The sequence below is a fragment of the Hirundo rustica genome, chromosome 4, assembly GCF_015227805.2.
Source record: "Hirundo rustica isolate bHirRus1 chromosome 4, bHirRus1.pri.v3, whole genome shotgun sequence".
Classification (NCBI taxonomy): domain Eukaryota; kingdom Metazoa; phylum Chordata; class Aves; order Passeriformes; family Hirundinidae; genus Hirundo; species Hirundo rustica.
This window is the reverse complement of record NC_053453.1, coordinates 76,000,808-76,025,631: the sequence shown is the minus strand read 5'-3', so window position 1 is coordinate 76,025,631 and position 24,824 is coordinate 76,000,808. Positions and strand designations below refer to the sequence as shown.

General features: G+C 46.9%; 1 protein-coding gene across 5 annotated transcripts in view; it reads left to right on the top strand.

Annotated features, from left to right (window-relative positions):
* Positions 1 to 24,824, top strand: part of IQSEC3 (IQ motif and Sec7 domain ArfGEF 3) — a 99,020-nt gene that overhangs the window by 64,440 nt on the left and 9,756 nt on the right. For all 5 annotated transcript variants that reach the window (XM_040061909.2, XM_040061913.2, XM_040061910.2 and 2 more), the window contains exons 4-11: positions 3,130 to 4,208; positions 8,357 to 8,518; positions 17,731 to 17,853; positions 18,544 to 18,710; positions 20,833 to 20,972; positions 21,788 to 21,913; positions 22,230 to 22,329; positions 24,388 to 24,549. In XM_040061909.2, coding sequence (XP_039917843.1) covers positions 3,130 to 4,208; positions 8,357 to 8,518; positions 17,731 to 17,853; positions 18,544 to 18,710; positions 20,833 to 20,972; positions 21,788 to 21,913; positions 22,230 to 22,329; positions 24,388 to 24,549 — 2,059 coding nt within the window. The remainder of the gene's footprint in view (positions 1 to 3,129; positions 4,209 to 8,356; positions 8,519 to 17,730; positions 17,854 to 18,543; positions 18,711 to 20,832; positions 20,973 to 21,787; positions 21,914 to 22,229; positions 22,330 to 24,387; positions 24,550 to 24,824) is intronic.

Sequence of the window (24,824 nt, the reverse complement as noted above, 5' to 3'; positions counted from 1 at the left end):
GATGCCCTTTCCTCCTCTGGAGAGAAAGAACACAGGCTACAGCTGTGTGAAATCCTTAATTCCTTTGGACTGTCAATTAGCTCGATCTGACAGCAAACGAGTATGTCTCAGACATCAATAAGCAGCAAGTGGCTGGGGTACAGCAAAGAAAAAGAGACAGAGACCCACTGCTACCGAACAAGGGTGGGGAGGGCACTTCTCTCTATGGGGATGCTGCATCTGGCTCTGCCAGTCTTCTCAAGCATTCCTTGGAACAGTCCCCGTCCCTGTTATGCCTGCTGAAAGATACTGTAGGGTTTTCCTTGCTTTGGACAGTGCCAGATAGCAGAGGACCACATGCAGAACCCAGCCTTGCACCCCTGGTATGAGCTAGAAAACAGACTAGTTGTGGAACCCTCTCACTTCAGATCTTGTTCTGCTCCTTAATGCCTTAGACCTTTGGGAGGACTGAAATTATGGACTGCAAAAAGCTGGTGATGTTTTTTATTGAGGTACTCACAGCTTGCTCTGTTCCTTTAGACTTTTAGAAGGATCTCTCCTCACTAGCTATTAAAGTCTGCCATTTTTGGCACTGTCCTTGCATAAGACCAACTGGCCTTTTACTTCAGATCAGCAATGACATCTTGTCTTGGCCTCTAATAAGATCAGAACATATGAATTTCATGTTTTTGGAATGGCTGTCACCTCCTTGGAAACCGCAGATAATTGTAAGGCTCTTGCTTCTGCTTTATTTTGCATTTTACTGTTATTCTGTCCCTCCCATTTGTTCCTCTTTCTCTCCTAACACAATTAGCTCTACATTTTCATTAACCAGATCATTATTTTAAGTGCTCACGGTCAGTTGTCAGTAATAACTGTCTGAGTTGAGCCTTTGCAGGTTACTGGTTTAATTTACATTTATCTGCATGAGCCTTCCTCCTGAAGGAATGGGCCAAGGGATAGTTCGGTCTCTTTCCAGGCAGGCCAACTTTAAAGACATGTCAGGAGTGTTGGTTTTATGGCGGGGTTTAAGATGTCCTTGTTTATCCACTATCCGCTGCGAGGTCCTGTGGTAAATGACGCTGTATCCATGATTGTTCTGGGGGTGATTTTTACCAACATTTATGCAGACCTTTTCTGGGAAGGCAGCAGTGAAAGTACTAGCAAATGTTCTTTAAATTGAGGGTAAGCAGAGCTCTGAGCCAGCTACCTCTGCAACTGGAGTGGCCGACCCGATCGCTAAGAAAATTGCTGGTATTTCTTAGTGCTGGGCTTTGACGTTTGCCTTGGACAGACAGCGAGCTCAAGGGCAAGGAAGACAGAAAACAAGTCTACCTGATGTTTGAGCACAAGGCAAAGGTCCCTGCTTCATGTCCAGAGAGGGAAATACAAAAGGATATGCTCCCCACCCCACTCTCTTCCATAAATGTCAGCCTCCCAGTACTTGCTCCATAGCCAGGATGCCAGGGCAGGCATAAAATGGCTGGGCTTTTGTTGTTCCTCTCCATCTGTCATCTCCCATGGTTACATTTATCTTCCTCTACTTCCAGAGGAGTTAGTATTGGAAAGATTCCAGAGGTCATTTACACTTCTCATAGCTGTCAGACCAGGTCTTTACATGTACTTACATCACTCACTGATAGTTTTATCTGCAACTTACGTCATGTTAGGAAAAGAAAAGGAAGCAGGTGACATGACATGACTCTGTGAGCTGAGGCTCATGCCTCAGTCTCACTTTGACTGTGAAACCAATTTGCACTTAAACTCAGATCTTGTGAAGCTCATTTTTTCAAACTGTGAGTACTAGGCCAACAAGGGATGGTGAGGGACGAGTGGTGTGTCTGGGGATGAGGATGCAGTCAGTAAAACTCGTCCTCTGGTTCTGCTAATGAGCTCATATTTACCACATGACTGATGCAGTGAATTCTCTGCTAATTCAGGACTGACTTCACCAGCACTGTCAGTCCTGCCCTTCATCTTTTTTTGTTTTTTCCACATGTGTGCACACACATATTAACACTACAGTCTGCACCTGCACTCTGCCCTGTGAAGTGCCAATGATGTAGAGTTTAGCTCATAGTTCAGCCTAAACCTCAGTGAAGGTAGTTTGAGTACATTCTTCTTTTTTTTTTTTTTTTTTTTTTTTAACCCTATCTTCCACCTTCATCTTCACACTGTCCCCCTTGTCCTCTGTCAGTCACTCAATGGAACCAAATCATCTGTCATTCTCTTGGAACTTGTTAGTGAAAACCCAGCTGCAGAGAAAGAGTGGGGGATTACCAGGAAATTTAAATTCTATACTACAGGAACAACCATGCATACCTGCTTTGCTGAAGCCAGTTGGGATGGTGTGTGTAGATGTATTTACAGGTGTTTGTCGTTACCAGCTCAGGTAAATCCTCCTTCTACTCGTTTTTAGTATCTTGTTTCAACATTTAAAATTCAGATCTTTTTACCTTTCAAAATTGTGAGTCTTTCTTTTTCTGGGTATTTTTCTTTTCATTGCCGGCTGATGCCTGAAAAACTCAGGTATCAAAAAGGAAGACACTTTGGGATTCAGAGCGCTTTTAAAGACACAAACTCAGAACAACCAGCCTCCACTAACTTATATGGAAGTTTATGTTTCTCACTAACTGCTAGATCAAGCGAACATTGTCTGCGTTTAAAAATCAGATTTTCTTCCCTTTTTCTGAATGATTTCTCCTTTCACTGAGAGTATTTCCTAAGGTTGCTAGGGAGGGGAGAAGCATTAGTAACACTCTAAGACAAGAGATAATGCTTGGCATTACCAGAGCACCACTGAGCAGGAAGACACAATGCTGGAATGTTGTATTTGCCCTAAAGGCCATCAGAAGCAAGTCTGCAAGGGAAGGGCACCTGCAGGCTTTGCCTTTCGTGAGTGGCACTCTAGAAAGAGGCAGGATCCCGTTACACCTGTGAGGGAGCTTGTAGTGCTGATGATTTAGCCAGTCATGCCCAAATGGGAAGCTTCTGCTGAAATCAGGGGCAGGGCATTGCAGGGAAAAGCTGATTCAGTGTCAGAAGTTCCTTGGACGGTCATTGAAGACTAATCAGTGTAGGAGGCAGGTAAACAAGAAGCCATCAGGAGGCAGTTACCAAAAATTAACTTCTCTGTTCTCTGTTCTTCAGATCGAAATGCTAGAGCACAAATACGGTGGCCACCTGGTGTCTCGCAGGGCAGCTTGCACCATCCAGACCGCGTTCCGGCAGTACCAGCTCAGCAAGAACTTTGAGAAGATCCGCAACTCCCTGCTGGAGAGCCGCATGCCACGCCGCATCTCCCTGAGGAAAGTCCGTGTCCAGAACTCGGAGAGCTTCTCTGCAGAGAAAGCCCTGGTGGAGGGGTACAACTTTGTGGGCATCCCACTGGTGAGGTCCCCATCCTTGCCAGCCACCATCAGTGGGGCACTGACTGAGCTGGAGGACTCCTTCACAGAACAAGTTCAGTCCCTGGCCAAATCCATCGATGATGCCCTCAGCACCTGGAGCCTGAAGACCATGTGCTCCCTGCAAGAGGGGGGCTCGTACCAGATCAGGGAGACCTTCAGCGCTAGCTCCATGCAGCCAAACCAAGACTTAGAAGCTGAGCTGCAGGATCAGGAGAAGGAGGAAGGTCTCCTGCCAGATACTCTGCCCAAAAGCAGCAGCACTCTCATGATGGCTTTTCGAGATGTCACAGTTCAGATCGACAACAAGAACATCTCTGTCTCATCATCTACCTCGGTGTCCATGGCAAACTGTCTCAGCAGCAACGATCAGGCTGGGCCCTCTCCAGCTACCAAGGCTGAAGAAAGCCCAGGAGAAGGGGAGGGAGAAGCCAGCGAACTACCGTCTGCCCCAGAGAGTTTACCTGAGAACAGCCTCACTTCCACCGAGGTGGATGTCCGTAGTAATGGCATGGGGGACAGCAGTGCTGAGCCAGATGAGATGGCGGTGCAGAAGCTCCAGTTTGATGCGAGCAATGAGGTGGGGCAAAGCAAAGGCTCGGAGTCTGAGAATGCAGACAACTCAGAGCAGCTGAGCAGCAGCAGCACCTCCACTTCAGCCAAGTCAGCCTCTGAGGTGTCCTCAAAAGAAGCCCTGCAGGCCATGATCCTCAGTCTCCCAAGGTACCACTGTGAGAACCCAGCCAGCTGCAAGTCTCCCACGCTTTCCACAGATACCATGAGGAAACGCCTTTACCGCATTGGACTGAACCTCTTTAACATGTAAGTGACTCTTCCTGTTTCCCAGCCTGTGTTATGCCTCACAAGAACAGATGATGGCAGGCTCTCGGTCTAGATCCATCTCCAGGGAAGTTCGTTTGTATTCAAGGGCATGACCATCAATGCACAACACAGGCTGGCTTCCCAGAAGCTCTTTCCCTAGAATCCCCCAAGTACTCTCTTTCTCTTCTCCCTAACAGACGAACAAGCCCATGAGAAGTGCCCATGCTCTCACAATTCACTGAACCCTCAGTTTCAGTTGGTGTCCATTTGGCATCCACCAGCTGAGCCTGGGATCGCTCTGCTCCACTCTGCTGCAAAGGAACAAACATAGCTGGAACTGTAAACCCAGCCCTGGTTACTTAACATGGGGCAATTCCAATTAGAGAGAGAGACAGAGGCAGAACTGAGCTTAGCTAGCCCAGTATGAGTCATAATGACAAAATTAGATCTCTGGCTATCATTTTCCTTCAGATACTTGGGTAGGTTTTCACCTGACAGACCAGGTTTAGTCACCTGTCTCTCACATATCTGAGTTTTATGTCCTATGAGAAGGCTGTAGGTGTGAAAGCAAAACCAGAGCAGAGGTTGCTATCAGAAGAGGGTAAGTCACAGGGTCACACTTGGATTGGCAGAAAGCAGCTGAGCTCCCTTATGGAGAGTTAGATTCGCTCATTGCCTGTTGATGAGACTTTTCTCATCTAAGCAAGCCACGAGAAGTACTGGGTTTTGCTTTATCATCACACTCTCATATCTCTATCTTTGTTTCCATTCGAGTCCCCTAATAATGAGGATATAATGTACCCATACTAGGAGAACGTTTTTCCACACATCAGCGTGGGAATTTAAGTCAAAGCAAGGACTGATCATTGTGCAGTCCTAGGCAGAAGTTTTTCACAGACAAAGGGGCAATGCACAGGATTTATATATGTGTACCATGGAGACTGTGGACTCCAGGAGGCAGGGATCTGGAAGAGAGGTTTTTAGGGTTGGTCTCAGAGCACATAGAGAAGTGCAGTGATGTTAGGTCAGACAGATTTGGGATTCCTACAGAACTGAGAAGGACATATTTCCTGTTCTGACTACAGGTTGGAGGACAGGAGTAAGGAAAATAACCTGTTCGCTCTGGGGAATTACACTTCTCTTTAATCTCTGAGCAGTATCTAGGGGACACGTCGCTCCCCTTGTGAGTTCCTATTCAAGGGGCTGGGAGGGCAGTCAAGGTTTCTGCAGTTATTTGGTTGTTGCTTTCCCTGTGTATTTCCAGGAAGAAGCCAGTTTGTGGTGTTTGGGATGCGGGCACTGATCCATAGGGCATGGAGCTGAGGTTGTTTGTGTGTGCACGCACATCCTTTTTCCTGGCTTTCCCTGAAGCAGGAGCTGAAAGCTTGCAGTTTCTAGTGGAATCTGCCACAGTCTATCTGGCCTTGCCATGCATTTTTGGAAGGGAGTGCTCTGGCTTGGAGCAGGCCTCTGGAAACACATCGATGTGGTGGCACTTTCCCCATCCCTGCTGCACCGTGAGGGGGTGGAATCCCTGGAATGGCGAGTGCTTCATTAGGCAGCACTGCTGTAATAGCTCAGTGTGTGTGGGCAGCTCGCTGCGTGGGCTGAGGGAAAGCCAGCAGGACGTGAGGAATCCCGCAGCATTTGCTGGCTCTGCTTAACACCCCTGCAACACCAAAAATGAATAGCAGGGGCCAGGCTCAGGAGAGAGCAGAGAAGAGTCGTTTGCTGCACGTCTGGGTAAAAGCTGCATGCTGCACTACATGGGATGCATCTGCAGGTGTTCAGTGGCAGAGATGCTGTGTTGCTATCAGGATTTTGTGGGGAACAAATTGAATGCTGGGAAAAACTGATGAAAGGCTGCTGTTAGTGAAAGAATATTTGAGTTATAGTCTAGGCAGTGCAGGAGGGCTGTCACAGCTGGACTGTTTTATCCCGCATCCTCTGATGGCATTGTGTGCACCATCTCTACTGAAACCTGCGCATCCATGCCAGTGTGTGCATTTTTTTGGCCATATTCAGCTCTCAGCTCCTCTGGAGTGGATCCAAAGTCAGTCCAGTGACTTTGGAGTGACAGGTGTAACTGAGTTCATCCTCACATTGTGAACAGCATACTGTCCCTTGCCAAATACCAAAGTATGCAGGTGGATGTGCATTTTATGAATCTCTGTTGCTTAGTTTGACTTGTGTCTCAACCATATCACCTTTACACCTAGCAGGGAACTCTACCTGTACTCTTCAGTGGTGAACCAGGAGGTCTGTGTGATAATAAAGAAGGTGTATTGTTGCTTTTCCCTGAAGAAGGCCTGGGGTTTTCAATATTAGGTCTTGCACCTCTCTATTTATAAATTAAATGGGCTGATTGTCCTTACAGCCCTCCCCCCAGGGATGCCACACTGCTCAGGATATTTTCTTTTGACATTACAGAGTAAGCAGAACTATTTCAAGCCCATCTACTTTTTACATGCCCATGAGGCCCCTGTAAGAGGAGCAGGCCATTCTGCTGCATGCTGATCCCCTTATAGCTAGACATATGTTGCTCACCCACATACTTCACCACCTGACAAGTGTCACAGTCTGTGCCTGTGCATATCATGCATTCACATGCTCTGAAATCTCATCCTATTCTTTCCTTACCCCAGGAAACTGCCTGAGCAAACACACTCCTTGAGCTTTGACAAAGAATCTTGAATTTGGATTAATAACGGAAGTATGACATCATTTCATGAAGTCACCCTCTTACCTCTCTCCACTCACCAGCTCAGAGAACCAAAGAAATGTGGCAATCTTCCTGCCATTGCAGTGATTCACCTTGGCACAGTGCACCGTGACCGTTCAGAGGGGCAGAGTGAAATACAGGAGGAAAACATCCTGCGCTGTACACACGCACCATTTGTTCTTGTCTGTGTTGTGAGACAGGCACCACACAGGCTCACAGCCACTCCCAGGATACACAGGGGCTTATAAACCAGGACAAAAAGATGGGGACAGATGTTTTATCAGGGCTTCTGACAACAAAACCAGGGGTAATGGTGTTAAACTGGAGGAGGGCCACTTTAGATTAGATACAAGGAAGACTTTTACAATGAAGATGGTGAAACACCGCCACAGGTTTCTCAGAGGGGTGGTGGATGCCTGATCCCTGGAGATATACAAGATCAGGTTGGAGGGATCTCTGAGCAACCCTATCTAGTTGAAAATGTCCCCACTCACTGCCAGAGGGTTGGAGTAGATGGCCTTTAAAGGTCACTCCAAACCAAAACCACCTTGCCTCTGTAAGAGCTCTGTGTGCAGGCACAGACACTGGCACATTAAGAAGCAGAAAATCCCTCCCACAGCCGGGCAATCAGGCCCACTCAGCACCAGACCTGTTTTCAGAGAGATGCTCACAGCCACAAAGGGAGAAAAGCCTCTGTTTGGGAGCTGCACACTGCTCCCTCCCTTTTTCTGACAAAGCATTCTCTGGGTGCCTTCTCTCACACACAATGATTTCTGCCCGAGGGCATGAATTGATAGAGAAGGGAAGAAAAACACAGCTAAGAGTGAGGGAAGTGGAGGAAGAGATAAGCAAATCTGAATATGGGATTTCTGTTCAGGCAGCCAACATCAAGCTCAGGTGAGGAAGGTAAAAAAGTATCACTCAACAATGAATGCTGAAAATGTATGAAAAACAAAATAATTTTTTAACAGAAAAAGTGTCTGCTTTTGGTTATCCCCCTTGGAGTCTTGAGCCTCGTTTGCCCACAGACCATGTCAGCAATTTCTCCTAAGTTTCTCCACAAAGGAAAGAGCCTTTGACTCTGGAGCAGATGGATGGCAGAAGAGTCACTAATGAGGCGTGGTACAGTGCAGCAGGATCCTTCGTGGCAGTGGGATGCCACTTGTGATTACCAGGTGACAGCAGGTGCTGCAAGTGACACAGCAAGGTCCTATGACATCTTTTTGTCCTCACCAGCAGCTAGGGGGCCGCACAGCAATTCCCTCTTCCTCACCCCAACCAGTCCCATTCCTGACACGCACGTGAACTCACAGGAGCACAGGCACACACCAAGGGCTGCATTGATGCACGCCATGGAGTGAGCCAGAGGCAACAATGCCTCCAAAAGATCATGCAAACTTACCATGTCTCTGTCCTTGCCTTCCAGAAACCCAGACAAAGGGATCCAGTTCCTGATCTCCCGAGGCTTCATCCCGGACACCCCCATTGGGGTGGCACACTTTCTGCTGCAGCGGAAGGGCCTCAGCCGCCAGATGATTGGGGAATTCCTGGGCAACAGCAAGAAGCAGTTCAACAGGGATGTCCTGGAGTAAGTGTGGAAATCTCTTCCCCTCCTCCCTGCACTCTAAATGGGTTGCTAGCTGACTCTGCCCCTGGCTGCACCAGCAAGCACTTTGTTGTCCTCCATGCCCCTCCACCTCCACTCTTCAGGAATTTCACCCTTGCCAGTCCCTGTCTCGCATCCCTCAACACATTTCCCAGCTATTTGTTTCACCCTTCATCAGTTCCTTCATTTCAGTCCCTCCTCAGGAGGCCTGTGGTCACCCAGCAGGAGCTCAGCACTGTCAGGTGGTAGAACTAGTGATGCTGACAGGTTTGGGGGCTGGGAAACTCTTTGGCTGGGGTCTCATCCCATCCATATAAAGTACCTCTGATGACTTCTGGGAAGTACTAAGAGAGGGCAGAGGAGGAAAAATATCTGCTTCCTGCTGTAAGACCAGCAGGGAGAAGTGAATGCTGGCTACATACTCAGTTCTCTTTCTGTCCAGGTTGGAAATTGGTGGCCCTTTGAGTTTGTCCAGACGCATTACGAGGATAATTATGAGGTCCTGTTTGGGGTGACGAGGGGGCCTGCATATGAAAACATGCTACTAAGGGCTCGTCATTGCCACAGCAGCAACAGAGCACTGAGGAACATCCCTACTCCAGAATCTCCAATGAGCTGAGCTGCCCCTTTTCAGAACAAAATCTGCTTCTGTTCAGTGGCTGACTTTGCTGGCTTGTTACCTTCAATTCTCTCATTGTGACCCTCTTCTAGTCACAAGCCATGCATCTCTCAGCCTACACCTCTCTCCTCTTTCAAGTCTAGCTCGTTCAGAGGCCGATTTCAAGTCATGACCAGCACTCAGCTGCGTCTTTCTTTTATTATGCAGAAGCACAACTCTAAGTAAGAGCTGCCTTTCCCTTAGGTGGGAAGTCCTTTGCACTGGGTCCTTTATTACATTCTCCCAATCTTCCAAATGTTCTCTGTTTCCCTTGAATTTTGCAGTGGTTTCTCTTGAACCAAACCATACAGAAACTCCAAATCCCATCCACATACCACTTCTACTCCAGAGAAAGACTGGAGGATGCCAAAGTTCAAAAGCCAAATCTAGGCCTAAATTTCAAAATTAATTCCAGCTGCAATTGCTGCTTCTTATTGCTGCAGGTACCTACCGGACCTTTCGTCCATCTCTTTTTTTTAATATACTGTAGAAGTATTGATTTGTCCAGCAACAGACACATGTGCTGTCCAGTCTCTTCACGCTGAGAACTACAATTAAAAGTAATTACCTCTTTTTCTGCAGTAAGTATTGTGTGGGCTGCTTTCCCTGATAGATAATCTGTTCAAATCCAAACCTAGCCTCTGCATGCACAGGGAAATACTGCAGCAATAATAGGCTGACACTTCCTTTTAATCCTAAATTTGGCATCATCCCTGCAAATGACCATGTTCCTCTGCCTCATGTGGGACTCAGTGTCAGCAGCTCCTGGGAACAGTCCCTATTGCAAAGCCTGGTGTCAGCCTCCCAGCCTCAGTACCCAGGAGCTGCTACGTTGGGGTTGCCTGACCTGTTTTTTGCATGGGGCATGGGGGCCATTGGAGCAGGTGGCCCTACTCCATCATGCTCATTACTTGAAGTTTCCACCGTCCCTCCCATGGTAACACTCCAAATCTTCAGTGAAAGAATGACCTTTCCCATCCCATTAACATCTGTAGAAAACAAGGGTCAAAGACGGGGACCTCAAGATGTTGAGGCTGTGTGTACAGGGATATATCTTGGCCATGGACTGTGTGTTCCTGAACATGTATCAGACAACTAGGTCTGAGTTCAGGCTTCAAATCTGTGTCTGATCTGTCCAGGCAACAGATGATATACTTGCACTAACGATCTGTGCTGCCACCCACCCCCCCTTCACAATAAATGGCTGATTCATCTTCCTTAAAGGCAAAGATAAAAGTAGACTTAAAATATATGCAGAATGTTCTAAAACAGGAAGGAAAAATCATGCACATTCAGCTGGTTGTAGCTGTGCCATTTGAAGGTACTTCCTGTGCCAGTTCTGAGCTTAGGGGTGTAGTTGAGCATGGCTGGTGGGTTTTGCAAGCAAATTTTTCATCAGCTGCTCATGAGAGCTGGATGGGCAATGGCTGCACACCCAGCAGCGTGCCATGCATGGAAACAAGGCATTGAAAGGAGAAATCATGGACCAGAATTATAATCCTGGATATTTTTCCTGTCCATGCCACAGGAAGAAGAGGGCTGGCAGTGTAGTGTAGTGTGCTGGCATTTCCAGTGCACTGTATCTCAAGGGCTGGTCACAACTTAGGAGCTGTTTCTATGGGAACAAGAGGCAGATCAAAGCCCTTTAGGCATTTTAGAACTTAGACCTTATCTGGTTCTCATTTCCCATCCAACTCCCATCAAACTAGCTCAGGAACACTGACACGGTTTTTGGGAGAATAGACTCCGCAAGGGCTGTCTTGCTGTCCCCACATCCACCCACACTTAGCAATGTTAAAGTAGATGGTATTCCCTGGAGAACATGCAGCAGACAGGAGAGCTCATACAGTAGCTTTTCCACAATTTGCCCAATACCAGAGTCATTTTTGTGTCCCAAATGGGCAGAACAGGCACTTAGTCCTGCTGAGACCAAATGCCCAGGCAGGGTGGCCGTGAGCAGGCAGTACTGCTTGCACAGGCTCTGATCACCTGCAGTGAGCAAGCCTGTATGCAGGCAGAGATGTCTGTACTCTTTCACATCCCAAACCTGACCCTGGAGTCTCCTCCACCTCCTCAAAGCAATTTCAATTATTGATGCCACTTGCTGTGTTAGTTTAGCTTTCGCCCAATGTGAAAACTTATGTTGCAATTGTGTATTGTAAGCAATGTTTCTATTGCAGCCAGGTAGAATTAATCCGGCTGCATGAATAAATAACAGGACAGCTTTTAAAACAGCTGCGAAGTGGCAGCCTCCCTTGTGCCTTTGGGGGCAGGACTGCCCAGGTTACAAACTCCAGACTCAGCTGTAATATCCAGCCATAAGTCTGTACTCTGCAGAGTTCTCTTGGCTTCTGCTGACAGACAAGCCAACCTCTGCCTCTTCCTGCTGTCAAACAGCAGAGCTCAGGAATGCAGAGCAGCATTTGGCACTGGGAAGACGATCCCACTTTACTGTCTACCTAGTAAATGTAAAATTCCAGAGAAGTGCTATGATGGTTGCAAAGCCTTTTATGTAAAGAGGCACGAGTTTAGGTGAGGTAAGCATTTCATGAGGATTGAGCACTTTGGAGTGCTTTTTTGCCTTCCCACACCTTCATGCCCAGCACCTAAATGCCCTGAAATTATAATCTCCCTTCCATCTTCCTGCTCTTATCTTTCAACCTTTAACTGATTTCCTTGGAACTCAAAAAAGGTGTCTGGATAATTCACAAGTAGTTCTACATGCTAGCCAGAGGAATAACAGAGAGAGAAGGAGATTTTCAACAGTTTCTGACTATAACTGACACACATGCATTGATAACACTGAACGACTCAGGTCTGTCTCTTTAGGAAGATGCAGTACGTAATTTTCTTGTTTAGAAAAGGCTTTGGTATTTAAAACTAGGATTTATCTCACCTCTTGTTGGCCACCACCAAGTTTAGTGCCTTCTAGAAATTTATGAATTTCTTTTGTCAATGGAGAGACATGGGGCTCTCAAGAGTGTCGTTTTTCTCAGTGTGAGAGTTTAGTCTGGGTGTGCAGCTTTCAGGCATTTTGTGTTACAGGGCATAAATCCCACTTGTAACCTATTTTAAGCATCCCACAGAATAACAATTCACTGTGATCAGCATCCCACAGTAAGATCCAAGAATCCCCTTCCACTGGCTGTCCTGCAGCCAGTGAGACGGAGTCACTGGGGACCTGCCCCAGGGTTTCAGTGTATACCAGTCCAGGGAATACAGCTGGAGTGAGGTAGCCTGGACCATTAAAGGACCTATGTGGTACTCAGCAGTTTTAATCAAATCTATTTGTCAAGTACTGCAGAAAAAAGGATTCTGTTGCCTTGAAAAAGTCAGGCCCAAGGCATTAACACATAGTTTTTATATGAGACACATCATCATTCGTGCATCCTTTCTTCATTCTGTGTTTATTTGTTGCTTTTGTTCTCCTTCCTTCACTTTAGTCCATTCTTCCCCTCCACGTGTTCCTGACTCAGGAATTGTTTCTATTTATAGTTCATTCATGAACAAGATGATGTGAGTGATTTCATGAATGGAGTCAACTGTGCTGGTACTGGATGGTTTGTGTTCAGCTTGGGACTTGGGACTTGGAAGTGCAGATGTGGCTGTCCTAGTGCACTTGCTGTCAGAGGAGAAATGGGCAGAGATTCCAGCAGAGGAGGCATTGTGCTGAGTTGGGGTCTGGTTGCTGTTAAGAGTGGAAGTTGCTGTTGGAGACATTCTCCCTGTGGGTGAGCAGGTCTCCCCTCTGTTGAGCCTGTGCTGTCTTCTCTTTCTATCACGTAAAGTCAGGAGAGAAAAGCTAGTCTTAGTAAGTGCAGAGCTGCGAGCCCAGCAAAGGGACTCTGTCCTCTTGGACAGACAGAATGGACTTGTCAGGTTAGCCCAAACTAGCCTTCTTCCCCCTTCTCACTGAGAATGCTACTGAGGGTCAGTAAGGGACTTGTGCCACAGGAGGGTTTGAGCAGGAGCAACAGGCTGGGGTGCAATGGACCAAGGACAGAGGGAAGAACAGTCAGTTCTGACCTCCTGCTGCGAGCAGAGCTGTATCACACACCAAATGGGAGTAAGAACAGCCTTCCCATGCCAGGCCTGTACAGGCTGAAGGTGCAGCTTGAGTCTGCCTAGTCCCCAGGGAAGCTCAGGAAGGAGTAGATTCCCTAGTAAGTAACCATGTGAGCTACCAACAACCATGGGAGGGTAAGTAGGCATGACAGCCCCAGGAAAAAACAGGAAATACATGTCCTGTAGCATTCTCCAGAAAGGGAAGGCTGGTGCTGGCCATGGTCTCCATTGTAGAGACTGTCCTTCCCAAGAGGGCACGACTGGGACATACACCTCTAACCGCTGGTGCATGCGATTGGGGAGTCCGACTAAATTTTCTTTCTGTTCAGTTCACATGTGCAGGGCAGTCTCCTTCCAGAGAGCTGAGCTCTTCTACAATTCACCCAAATCCTGATTCACCTTCAGAAAGCTTGCAGAATAAGGGAGGCTGAGAAAAGGGATGGTTTTTATTAGTATCTTTGTGCCTCATGATTTTAAACTTTCCACCTGGCTGCCTCCCCCCTTGCTCCCTCCCCAAGTGGAGGCTGCAGGTTCATTACAGATGCTTTTAGTTGCATCCCAGCTCCTGCTGCATTGTCACCTGAGCGGAAAAGCTGGAAAATAGGTCATTACACTTGGGTGAGCAAATCCCAGCCCCACATGATACAGCTGCTTCCTGCCTTCACTGAACCCTTTTGCCACAGGCTTTTTTTGCCATGCCTAGCCCTGTGCTAAATCCTCACAGCTCCTCTGCCATTATGACCATCCACTTTTGGGGAAATCTTTTCCCTGTAGCCTTGGAGGCTACAACAGAGACGATAGCTAAGCATAATAATCCATCTGGGACCCCACTCTTTGGTCCTGGAACCTGGTGTGGAATTCTCTGCTTCTTGTTGTGAGGTGCCTCACAACAAAGATCAAACTCCTCATGTACACAGAGTCCTCAACCCCCACCACCTTGTTTGTGAGGCAGGGAGCCAGTGCTTTTCCTGCTCACTTCAACAACATGATCCAAATATCCAAAGCCATATCCTTGCAGACAGTGGGCTAAATGAATCTCTGGATGCACTGCGAGCTCAATTTGTGTGTCTTGTTGCAAGTTCATGGGCAGGAAGGAGTTGAAACATGAGATTTTATAAGGTGATTACTGTGTGTCTGTATCATCATCCCTCAGGCCTCCTGGCAGTCCTGGAATAGGCATCTCACAGGTTTGTGGGAAAATGAACTCAGCTCTGGTTTTGGCAAGTGCACACAAGCTGTGGGTTTATTCCTTGGATGCAGAGCCACCCGCTCTCATATCTTTTGTCAGCTTCCATGGTCTCTAGCTCAGAAAGAAAAGACCTCCTTCCTCTGGTTTCACAAAGAAAAGTTGTGCTGCATTTTCGGAGATGTCTGACGCAGTTACCAGAGCGCATTTGGAAAGTCAGTGTGAGTCTGTGCAGGAATCTGAAGTCAGGGAAGGCTGCAAAACTTCCAGCTGTCTAGAAGAGGAGCGGGAACATGGCAGACCCATAGCACAAGGCTGTTTGCCTCTGAATCGACTTTGCTGTGTCGAAATTGCACACAAAAAATATCAGACAAGTCTGATGCACCTTTCTTTCTGCCTGTCTAGCAGCAGAAATAGCAGCTTGGTACCTGATGGCTCCTCTAGGAGCTGTTCTTCAGACCTTTGGCACAGGATTTGTCAGATAAATCAAATCCAAGCACAGGCTGACTTGACTTGAATCAAACATTCTTCCTAACCTTTCTTTTCTGCCTGGCCAACTTTTTCTTAGTAAGCAGGACAGGGGACACTGTTCTTTGGGCTGAGAGACATAAGGAAGAGACTCCCAGGAGTTAGAATTTACAAAGTAAACCTGCATCAGTTAGTCCGTGAGAGAAACTCTCCTAGGAGAATCCGAGCATAACTCATGTAGCAATGCCTGTTAGAGTTTGTAGAGAGCTATGAACAGTTGCCTTGTCCTACTTGTCCTGATGAAGGCTCAATGCTTTCTGTATTAAGGGCATTGACTTTATTACTTGTGATTTGTACACAAAGGGGAGGATGTGTTAGGGCAGCCTGTGTGGAGGGGCAAAGACTGATCAAAGAGGGAAGGAGTAAGCTAAAGATAGATGATTTAATGCTGGTGGATTGAGGTTACTAGGGCGACCTGTGTGGATGTCCCTGGAGTGTGCAAGGACTCAGTGTTCACATGTCTGGAAGCAGACAATAGCAGCAAAATCACCGGGGTCGGTGCTGAGAAACATTGCACACTGGAAAAGATTAAAAAATAATAACAAAAGCCCAAGTGCAGAGGTGGTTGCAGCTGTGAACACAAGAACGACTAACAAGAGGAAAACAGTTCTTACTATCAAAGATAAATTCCAAGAAGCAGAATTGCCTTGATGTTAACCCAAGGGACTGAGTATAAGTATGAGAAAAATAAAAATAAAAAAGGAAAGAGGCAGTGGAGGAGGTTTTTCTTGTTGCCAAGTGTTTCTGCACTCCACCTCTTGGAGGGATAAAAAAATATTTAATGGAAGATTTCCTTTGAGAGCAGTCCCTTTGATTCTCTTCCCTTGCTCCCTATTTGTTTCTGAATTTCGATTATATGGACTTTGTGCAGAGAAAGAGCCCACAACTCCTACCTCAGAAGATACGAAACACTTAATGTTCTCCCAGAGATATTGGTGAATTATTCTGCAGGTGTCACCCCAGTTAAATGATGATAACTCCTGAATCAATAAGGCAATGGAGGAATCCAGAGATGTCTCTGAGCATTTGACCTCTATCCCTCACCCATTTGAGGCATTGTGCAACAGCTTTTTATTCTAGCAAGCCTGCACATGGCACTCAACAGCTTAGTTCACAAACCACTTCCCAACAACCCTCAGCAAACTGCACCACTTAAAAATGACCAACACACACCCCCAGTATATCTCAGAAAGGAGGAAACTGCTAACAGCACACCCCTTTATTAGTAGAGGTTTCTTTGGCAAAATTTCCAGATAATCCTAAGAAACAGAAGGATCCAGAAGAGTGCTCATTCCCTCCCCCTCTTTTTTCCCCGTACCACTCCTCTGCTTCCCTCAGACAACCTGTCTTGGGAAAAAATTCCTCCTTAATAACCTTAAATTTGGGATCACTTTGTCCTTTACCAGATGACAAAGCAACCCAAACACAATACAAAGGATTAAACAAAGCGGTTAAGGGGCCAATAAAATTATCATCCAAAGTACAGAGAAGCAGAAAATACGAAGTTCTTGAATTTTTAATGCACTTCTAATAACAAGGTGGTCCCATTAGCAAATTAGTAACTTTGTATTTAAGGAAGGTTTAAAGAACACGGGATTTTGGCACCTGTGATTTTCTTCATCAGTCAGACAGAATTTCAGTTTTGAAAATTTCTTTTGGGAAAAAACAACGACAAGCAGGAAGGTAAATTATACATACCAATGTCAGTGGAAAGTAGATTAATTCAATGTCTGTTAGAAAAACCAGTTTTCTAGACAGGACATGCAGAATATCATTCTAGACTTCAGCAAAGCTTTGGACATGAGAAATTTTTTGTTGAGAGTGGAAGAAAGAGAAATTAGGAGAGGAATCATAAACAGAGGAGCAAATTGGCTGATACAGACATTAGTGCCTACATACTCTGCTGAAATGGGAAGCTGGGCCTAAGGGACATTATGAACAGGGGTTTCTGAGTCTACTCTTTTGATTAATGCTTGCAGTAATGACCTGAGCATAAAAGGTAGGAATATGCTAACAGAATGGGCTGAAGCCACATGGGAAAGGTGTTGTCATTACAAGTGACTGAAATATCATGCAGCAAGAACAAGTAGATTATTTGACTAATACAGAGAGCAAGAACTGTAGTGGTAGGTTTTGGAGACTAATAGCAGGGCCTCTATAAGATGAAAATGCTTTAGTGGGAAATAAGAGAGGTTTTATCCCCTTTTTGCGGTATCTAAATTGGCCATGAATTTCCAGTGGGCAGTGAATCACATCGAAATGCAAAGTGACACCAGATGGGCAGGTAATGTTGCATGCCATTTCTGTGCAACAGCTTCCTTTTCCTATTTTCTCTGAGCTGATTTTGCTCTTATTGATACAGGTGTCTAAATATCAATGTAAATATAGATGTCTATATATCTATATAGATACAGTTATCAGTACATATATATACACATACTTTCTCTGTATATGCATATGTGAATGTATGTGCTGTCTATGGTGTGATATGTATAAACAACAGTATATACGTACACACACACACGTATATAAATAAATAGTAAAGCACAAGGATTGCTCACCAGCTGTAGAATGCAAGAATCACTTGAGTGAAATTACTGCCTGTGGTAAGCAGGATCCAGGAAGCCGTAGAGATGTCTCAGGGCCTCTCCCACAGGACTTCCTTTGGGGACTGGGCCTCAGTAGCACAGTGAAGGAGCCAGCCCGGTGTCACCCACGGGAGGATGTTCTGATGACGGCTGTGTACCCCTCTCACAGCTGTGTGGTGGATGAGATGGACTTCTCAGGCATGGAGCTGGACGAAGCCCTGCGGAAATTCCAGGCCCACATCCGCGTGCAGGGGGAGGCGCAGAAGGTGGAGCGGCTCATCGAGGCTTTCAGGTAAGAGAAGAAGCCCTGCAGCCCCACTGCTGCAACCAGGGGAAGCAGGGAACACAACACACCCAAGGCAAAAAACCAGCAGTCATGGAGAGAATGTCCACAGACTTCCCTTCCAAAGAGGGGGATCACGGAGGGGCCCCTGAAGGATGGATTCCTCTGTGCCACTGCTGCGTCACAGCTGGGGCCTTGTCAGATGTTCAGTGGCATGAGGGGTACCAGGGGCCACAGTGAGGAAGGTTAATTGTACATACCAAAGTCAGTGGAAAGTAGATTGTGACACGGCTGCCAGCAAGGGATTCCCTGTTCATTGGTGACTCGCAGGAAGAGAAGCAGAGGGGCCTGCAGGGCTGCTGGGTTCTCCCTGGGTGCATCCAGACGAGTGCTTTGTGCTTACAAGACAGGCTGGAGCAGACACCTCCTCCATTACACTTACATACTGACAAACTCTGAGTAGTCCTCTCCAATCTCACTTGCTTTCTTGGTATCTGAGGATGAGAAGGCTGAAGTTTCAGTGGCCTACTTCAGCCATTGGTGGGGAAATTTGCCTTCAGAGAGCAGTGGGTTCCTTCTCTTATGTGTGAGAGGTGGAGTGAAAGGAAGAATGTGATCTGCTTGTGATAAAGCCTTTGCCAAGCTGGAGCAGAGGGTTCCCATGTTCCGTGTTAAGTGTGTGCATCCCTCCTGCTGCAGCCAGAGGTACTGCATGTGTAACCCAGATGTGGTCCAGCAGTTTCACAATCCGGACACCATCTTCATCTTGGCCTTTGCAATCATCCTGCTCAACACGGACATGTACAGCCCCAACATCAAGCCTGACAGGAAGATGATGCTGGAGGACTTCATTCGCAATCTGAGAGGTGAGGGTCCTGCTTTGATTTTTTTCCCCCTTTTTTTTTTTTTTTTTTTTTTTTTCCCCTTGCTTTTCTAAATTCTGCCTAGATGAAGGCAAGGAAAACCTAGTGGAACTGCCTTTCACCAGGTCTCCTGCTGCTTGCCTGTGAGCCAGACATGGAAGGCCCTTTGAGGTGTCTTCTAGGGTGCTGGGGAAGGGAAAGTCTACTTAGCTTTGTTTTTTGCAGAAAGCTGTCCAGCCTTCTCAGAAACCAACCATTTTCCTTTGAGAGATGGCTTCATCTTTTAAGATATCTCATTGCTTGGAAACAGTCCATTGTATTACATTTTCCTATTGTTCAGCTCCATCCTTCTTAAACCCTGCTGGGTTGTGCTAAACAAGCCCTACTTGCTGCTTTGAATATATGAACATATTTTCCTTTTATTCAGGCTTAATCTTCCCCTTCTTAATTGCCTGCAATTACTTATAGTAACTGTAGGCATGACAGTTCATGCATACATTACCTCTTTGCAATTTCTGATACAATCAGTTCCCAAATCAATTTTCTTCTATTTTCAAGGTCGGTCCTTTCCATCCTGGTAATAGGTTGTTAAAAGCATTTTTTCAGATGTGGTCACAACATACTCCTATATAGAGCTATCGCCTTGTTCTTATTTTCAGATCTACTAACGCAGCTTAGTATTGTTTGGCCTTTTTGACATCATGTCTAGACAAATTATTGTCTAATTTCCCAGCCATATTCACTCCTAGGTCACCCCAGGTTAACCATTTTCCAAGTTTCTCTTACTGCACATCTGCAATTCAGATAAAGCTCCCTCAAAGTTTTTTCAGCATAAATTCCTGTCTTCTCTGAAGATTTTGTACTTTCCTGGGTTCTTTTGACTTGTTTCTTTGTCCTGATTGCTGTTCAGAAAGCGTCATCTCAGCCTCCCACACCTTCCACAATTTGTCACCTGCTTCATACTGGTATAATATGACACTGAAGCCCTCTTTCAAGTTAATTCCACAGATACTGAATGGGGCTGCTACCTGCCATGATCCCCTTTGGTATTACAATTGATAGCACTAACAAAAGAGGGGTTTATTTAATGTTAGCTTACACTTAGAAGAGCCTGAAAATCTGTCAGTTCACACCACAATGAATTAAGCCAGCATGAAGGTCACTCACCTCCAGTGTGCAACACACCACAACTCATTAGAGCAAGTGAATGTCACCCCATCACAGACAAGGAGAGACACTTCAACCCAGATTCAACCTGCAGGTCAATGCTCAGGCCAGCAGCTTCAGCAGCCCGTGTTTGAAATGTCATTTGGAGTACATTTGCAATGATGTAGGTAAGGGAGCCAGGACATCTCAATGCCTTTCCAGTTGTCAGGAGTCCTCACCTGCATTGCTGAAGACAGTACATCTCAGATCAGGGAGCTGGAGAAGATGCAGAGAAAAATCAATATAAAATGACCAGAGAAATTCAGTTTGGAGGAGGGTCTGGCAGCTTGGTTTGCAGTGTTTGGCTCAGGGAAGAGTGAAAAAACCCTTTTCTGCCAGGCTCTGCAGGGTCAGACAGCAAAATCTGGAGAATTATCTAAGGAGATGAAAAAGAGGAAAGGGGCAGGGTCAAGGCAGAGATCCCACAAACAGAATGGCAGCAAAGTATTATTCCTAGGAGACAACACAGAAGGAAAAAGGTGGAGGTCACCAAGCAGACAAGGACAGCTGATGCTTGCATTGGCAGGAGGAGCTGCTGAATCCCATCACAGGCCTTCTCCACATCTAGCACTTCTGATGATACAAAATCAATGCAGGGGTTGCTGCTGAGTCGCCCAAGATATATGAATGTGAAATTGTGGCTATAAAACCTTAGGGAACACATGGAAAGGAGCCACCATGCAGAGCAGTGGCATAATGAAATCAACTGTGCTGGCCTTAGAGATGTCAGTCTCTCCTGCTGGTGCATTAGATGCATTAGAGAAACAAAGGAGACAGCCTGAAGTGAAGTATTGCTATTCCACTTCAGCATTCCCAGCACTGCACAGTGCAGAGGCAGTAGTGACCTGCCAGGGACCACTGGTTCTTTCCTCTCCTTTACTCTCTGACTGGCCTGCCCAACATTTTCTGTGTTTGGCAGGGGTGGATGACGGTGCTGACATCCCTCGGGAGCTGGTGGTGGGGATCTATGAGAGGATCCAGCAGAAAGAGCTGAAATCTAATGAGGACCATGTAACTTATGTCACCAAAGTGGAGAAGTCCATAGTTGGGATGAAAACGGTGAGTACCCATAACCCCACTGGCACACACTCAGCCCCTCTGCCCCCCACCTCCCTTCCCTGCCCTCTTTTCTATGTTTTTCCTCTCTGCCTTTCTTCTCTTAGGTAATACTTTCCTTGCTTGTCTCTACAAATTTACTCCTTCTCCAAACTCTTTATTTCCTGCTATCTCATTCTTTCCTAATTTTGAGGGATCTCCTTGGCCAGAGTTTACAGTATCTAGTACAGGAATTGTTTGGCCATGAATTTTACTGCAGGTCCTGCCTGCCAGTGCTCAACTGATAACTCTGCAGTGTTTCAAACTTTTGGGCCTTTTAAGGGTGTAAAAGTGAAAGGCAAAGGGATAGAAAACAGTTTTATCCATCTGTCTCTAGTGAGTTCCCTAAAAATTGCTGAGGTTAAGAGATCCCTAAATGCACAGAGAGCTTCTTTGGCAGTAACCAATCTGTAGTGCAAAAATGTACATACTGTTTACCCAAAATAAAACAGAATGATTTCTCAAAGCCCAGGAAACCTGCAGATGTCCAGTGGAGTGAGAGAGGATGAGCAGTGACCCAAGGATTGGAAGCCAGAGGTAGAATGTCTGAGCAAGAAGGTTGTGTTTAGCCTGCCCTCTGATCTATCCAGACCGCAAGGGCTTTCTCTGTTACTGCACCGGCAGGAAAATTGCTGGCAAGGAGTGGTGGTGAGGAAGTGATTTATCCGGGCAGAGTGCATGGAGTTGTGTCACTGGGCAGGGCTGTGCAGTCTGAGGGTGGGCGAGTCCCACGGTGACCCCCCCTTCAGCCCCTGCATGCCCTTGTGTGCTCTCTGCAGGTCCTGTCGGTGCCCCACCGCCGGCTGGTGTGCTGCAGCCGCCTGTACGAAGTGACCGATGTGAACAAAGTGCAGAAGCAGGCCGCTCACCAAAGGGAAGTTTTCCTCTTCAATGACCTGCTGGTGGTGAGTGTGCTTTGGCAATTAGGCACTGTGGTAATAAAACCTGCCCTGGTTTCTGTAAGGAATTCTAAACCCAGTCCACTACCTCTGTTTTCCCCCTGTTCTAAGGACAGCTCCCAGTTCATCAACATTGTAAGACACAGCTCTGGACCCTTCACTGTTAAAAACCTACTAAATCTAAAACTCGAGTAACACTTGAGAAAACAAACTGTCACATCCCACAGTCTGGGGGGAGGGTCTGCTCCTTGCTATCCTCTACTCCGTGGAATTCTTGCCTCACTGTTCCCCAGCACCAACGATGCTTCTCTGCCCCCAACAGATCCTCAAGCTTTGCCCGAAGAAGAAAAGCTCCTCAACATACACATTTTGCAAGTCAGTCGGCCTGCTAGGGATGCAGTTCCATCTCTTTGAAAATGAGTGTAAGTCCACTGCTCCTGGGTTTCCTGGCGGGGTTTGTCAGGGAAAAGGAGAAGCAGGGAGGGGGCTCTGTGAGTTTGCATAAGGAGAGAGATTCTATCAGAGTTAAAAGTGGAGCAGAAAACTGAGGCTTGGTGCCAGGGAGATCACTCTTTAGGTACACTGTGATGAGAAGAAGCTCCCAGTACCTTTCCTAGGTCTGAGCAACTGCAGAAGGGCCTCATTGAAGGATCTGGCTTGTCATGGTAGCAGGGACAACACCAGCGGTGAAGACTGGGGGAATCAATCCCTATATACATCCTACTGAGCTCCCAGAAGCCAACTGTAGGTGCAGAATCTTGTTGACAGAAGTGCTGCTGCCAGCTTTAGCTCCTGTCCCCTCATGCCCAAAGTCACAACCCCCACTGCTGCCTTTGATGCTGACAGGCGCCGCTGCCACCTCCCTGCACGGTGCCATGCTGTTCTGAGAGCTTCCCAAGGCAGAGGCAGAGCCCTTGGAACAGCACCCACTAAAGCATGGCGGGAGGCCAGCCCGAGTCAGCCTGACCTTGATGGTCTGGGAATAGAGCCATGATATGTCATGACTGGGGCTGGTTGTGCCATGGAGGAATTCCAGAAACAGGCAGGCTTCCTGCTGGCACAGGCAGAGGGGCAGCACAGCAGTCTCAGGCAAGCATGGCTGATGCCCCTGGGGCTTTGTGAGCACATGGAGAACATGCTGCAAGGAAGGCAAAATGTATGGTGTGGCTATATGAAGTTTTTTCCACCCCTCCTCTACTCCACTGGCAGTGTGAGTCACACTCCCAACACCCTGCTCTGCAGCATGCAGAGGCTCCCACATCCCTGTGAACTAAAGGGCCATTCATACCTGAGCATCCCCAGGAGGCACCATCAGAGCTGGAATCAGCTCTCAGGGGTAGGTAGCACGACTATCCTGGGAGTGCCCAAAGATCTTCTGGCAAAGGCATGCTGTTGTGTGTCCCCTGCAGAGACAGTCAAGCAGATGTCACAAAGATCTTGTGATCTGAACAGATGAGAGAGACACAGGGCGGGAAAAGGGCTTGGCACACAAAGAGGGGCATCTGAGGGCTGGCTGCAAAGAACAGATTAGGCCTTGGCTTGTTTGGGAAAAGACTGATGAAGGAAGGCTAATAAAGGAAGGCTGCCCACAGAAGGCAAGCAGATGCAGGAGCAGTGGAGGAGAAGTGAAAGCAGGACAGGGGAAGACAGAAATTAAATTTAGAGGAATGTGAAAGGAAAGGACAAAAGGGATTGAAACCACCAGCCATTGAGCAAATGATAGAGGATGTCCAGTCAAAAGTGTGGCAAGTTCTCTGCACTCTCTTGTTCTCCTGACTCTCTTGGCTGAATCCCCAGTCACCACCTCCCTGCACACAATCTTTAAAACATAAGGCCTTTTGCTGTTATATTTTCACTCTCTGAGCATGGCCTTTCATTTACTTTCCTGTGTGTTTTGCCTATGGGGACTACTAAGCAGAGGCCTACAAACACCTATCTTTCCCTTTACCATTCTCTCTGTACAGTACAATAAGCTCCCCACCCATGCTGTGCCAACACCTCTCCTGTGTTCTCTGCAGATGAAATGAGAGACTGGGGACAAGTCCTGCCACGGTGGATGCAATGGCTTTGACCCCAGAAGACAACCTCTTGCTGCATTTCCCACAGGAGAAAAAGTGTTGTTGGCATCATAAACACTGTTTACTCTTCCACAGATTGAGAAAGGCTTTACAGTCCTACCTTTGTGCTCAGGTTCCCAGGGCCAGTCCTGCACTAAGAGTAACTAAGAGCTAGAGTTCTCTGGTTTTGGCAGCACTGTGCTGCTGGTGACACTTGTCTTGCTGCTGGAGCTGGGTCTTTCTGTTCTCTTGGAGGGCTGCAGTGCTGCAGGTTCCCACAGCTGGCAGTGTGACAAACTCTGGGTGTACAATTCCATTGGACTCACGCTGAAATCTTTCTGTCCTTCAAATGTACCGAAACAACCAACTACTCCATCAAGAATGTCTAATATCTCTTTATTTTGTTGACACATCTTCTTCCAGATTACCCCCATGGCATTACACTGGTGACTCCAGTTTCAGGCTCTGAGAAGAAACAAGTACTACACTTCTGTGCTCTGGGTGCTGAGGAAATGCAGAAGTTTGTGGAAGATCTGAAAGAGTCAATAGCAGAAGTGACAGAACTGGAACAGATACGAATTGAATGTAAGGGTCTCTCACACAATTCACGCTCCAATGCCATCACACTCCATGTGACTGCAAGGGAGAAAGGGTAAAGGAAGAGTCGCTCAGGAACAGGAACAAAGAGGATGAGCAGTATAAGTCTGCACAGGATGTTCCTGGGTTCACTGATAGGATGAAAAACACTGTGACCACTGGCCAGCAGGAGAAATGGAAGGACTTAACTACTTATGATGCTTATGAAACAGGGAGTGTGACACAGTGGCCTGGAATAGGGAAGCTTAGACTGTCACACCCAG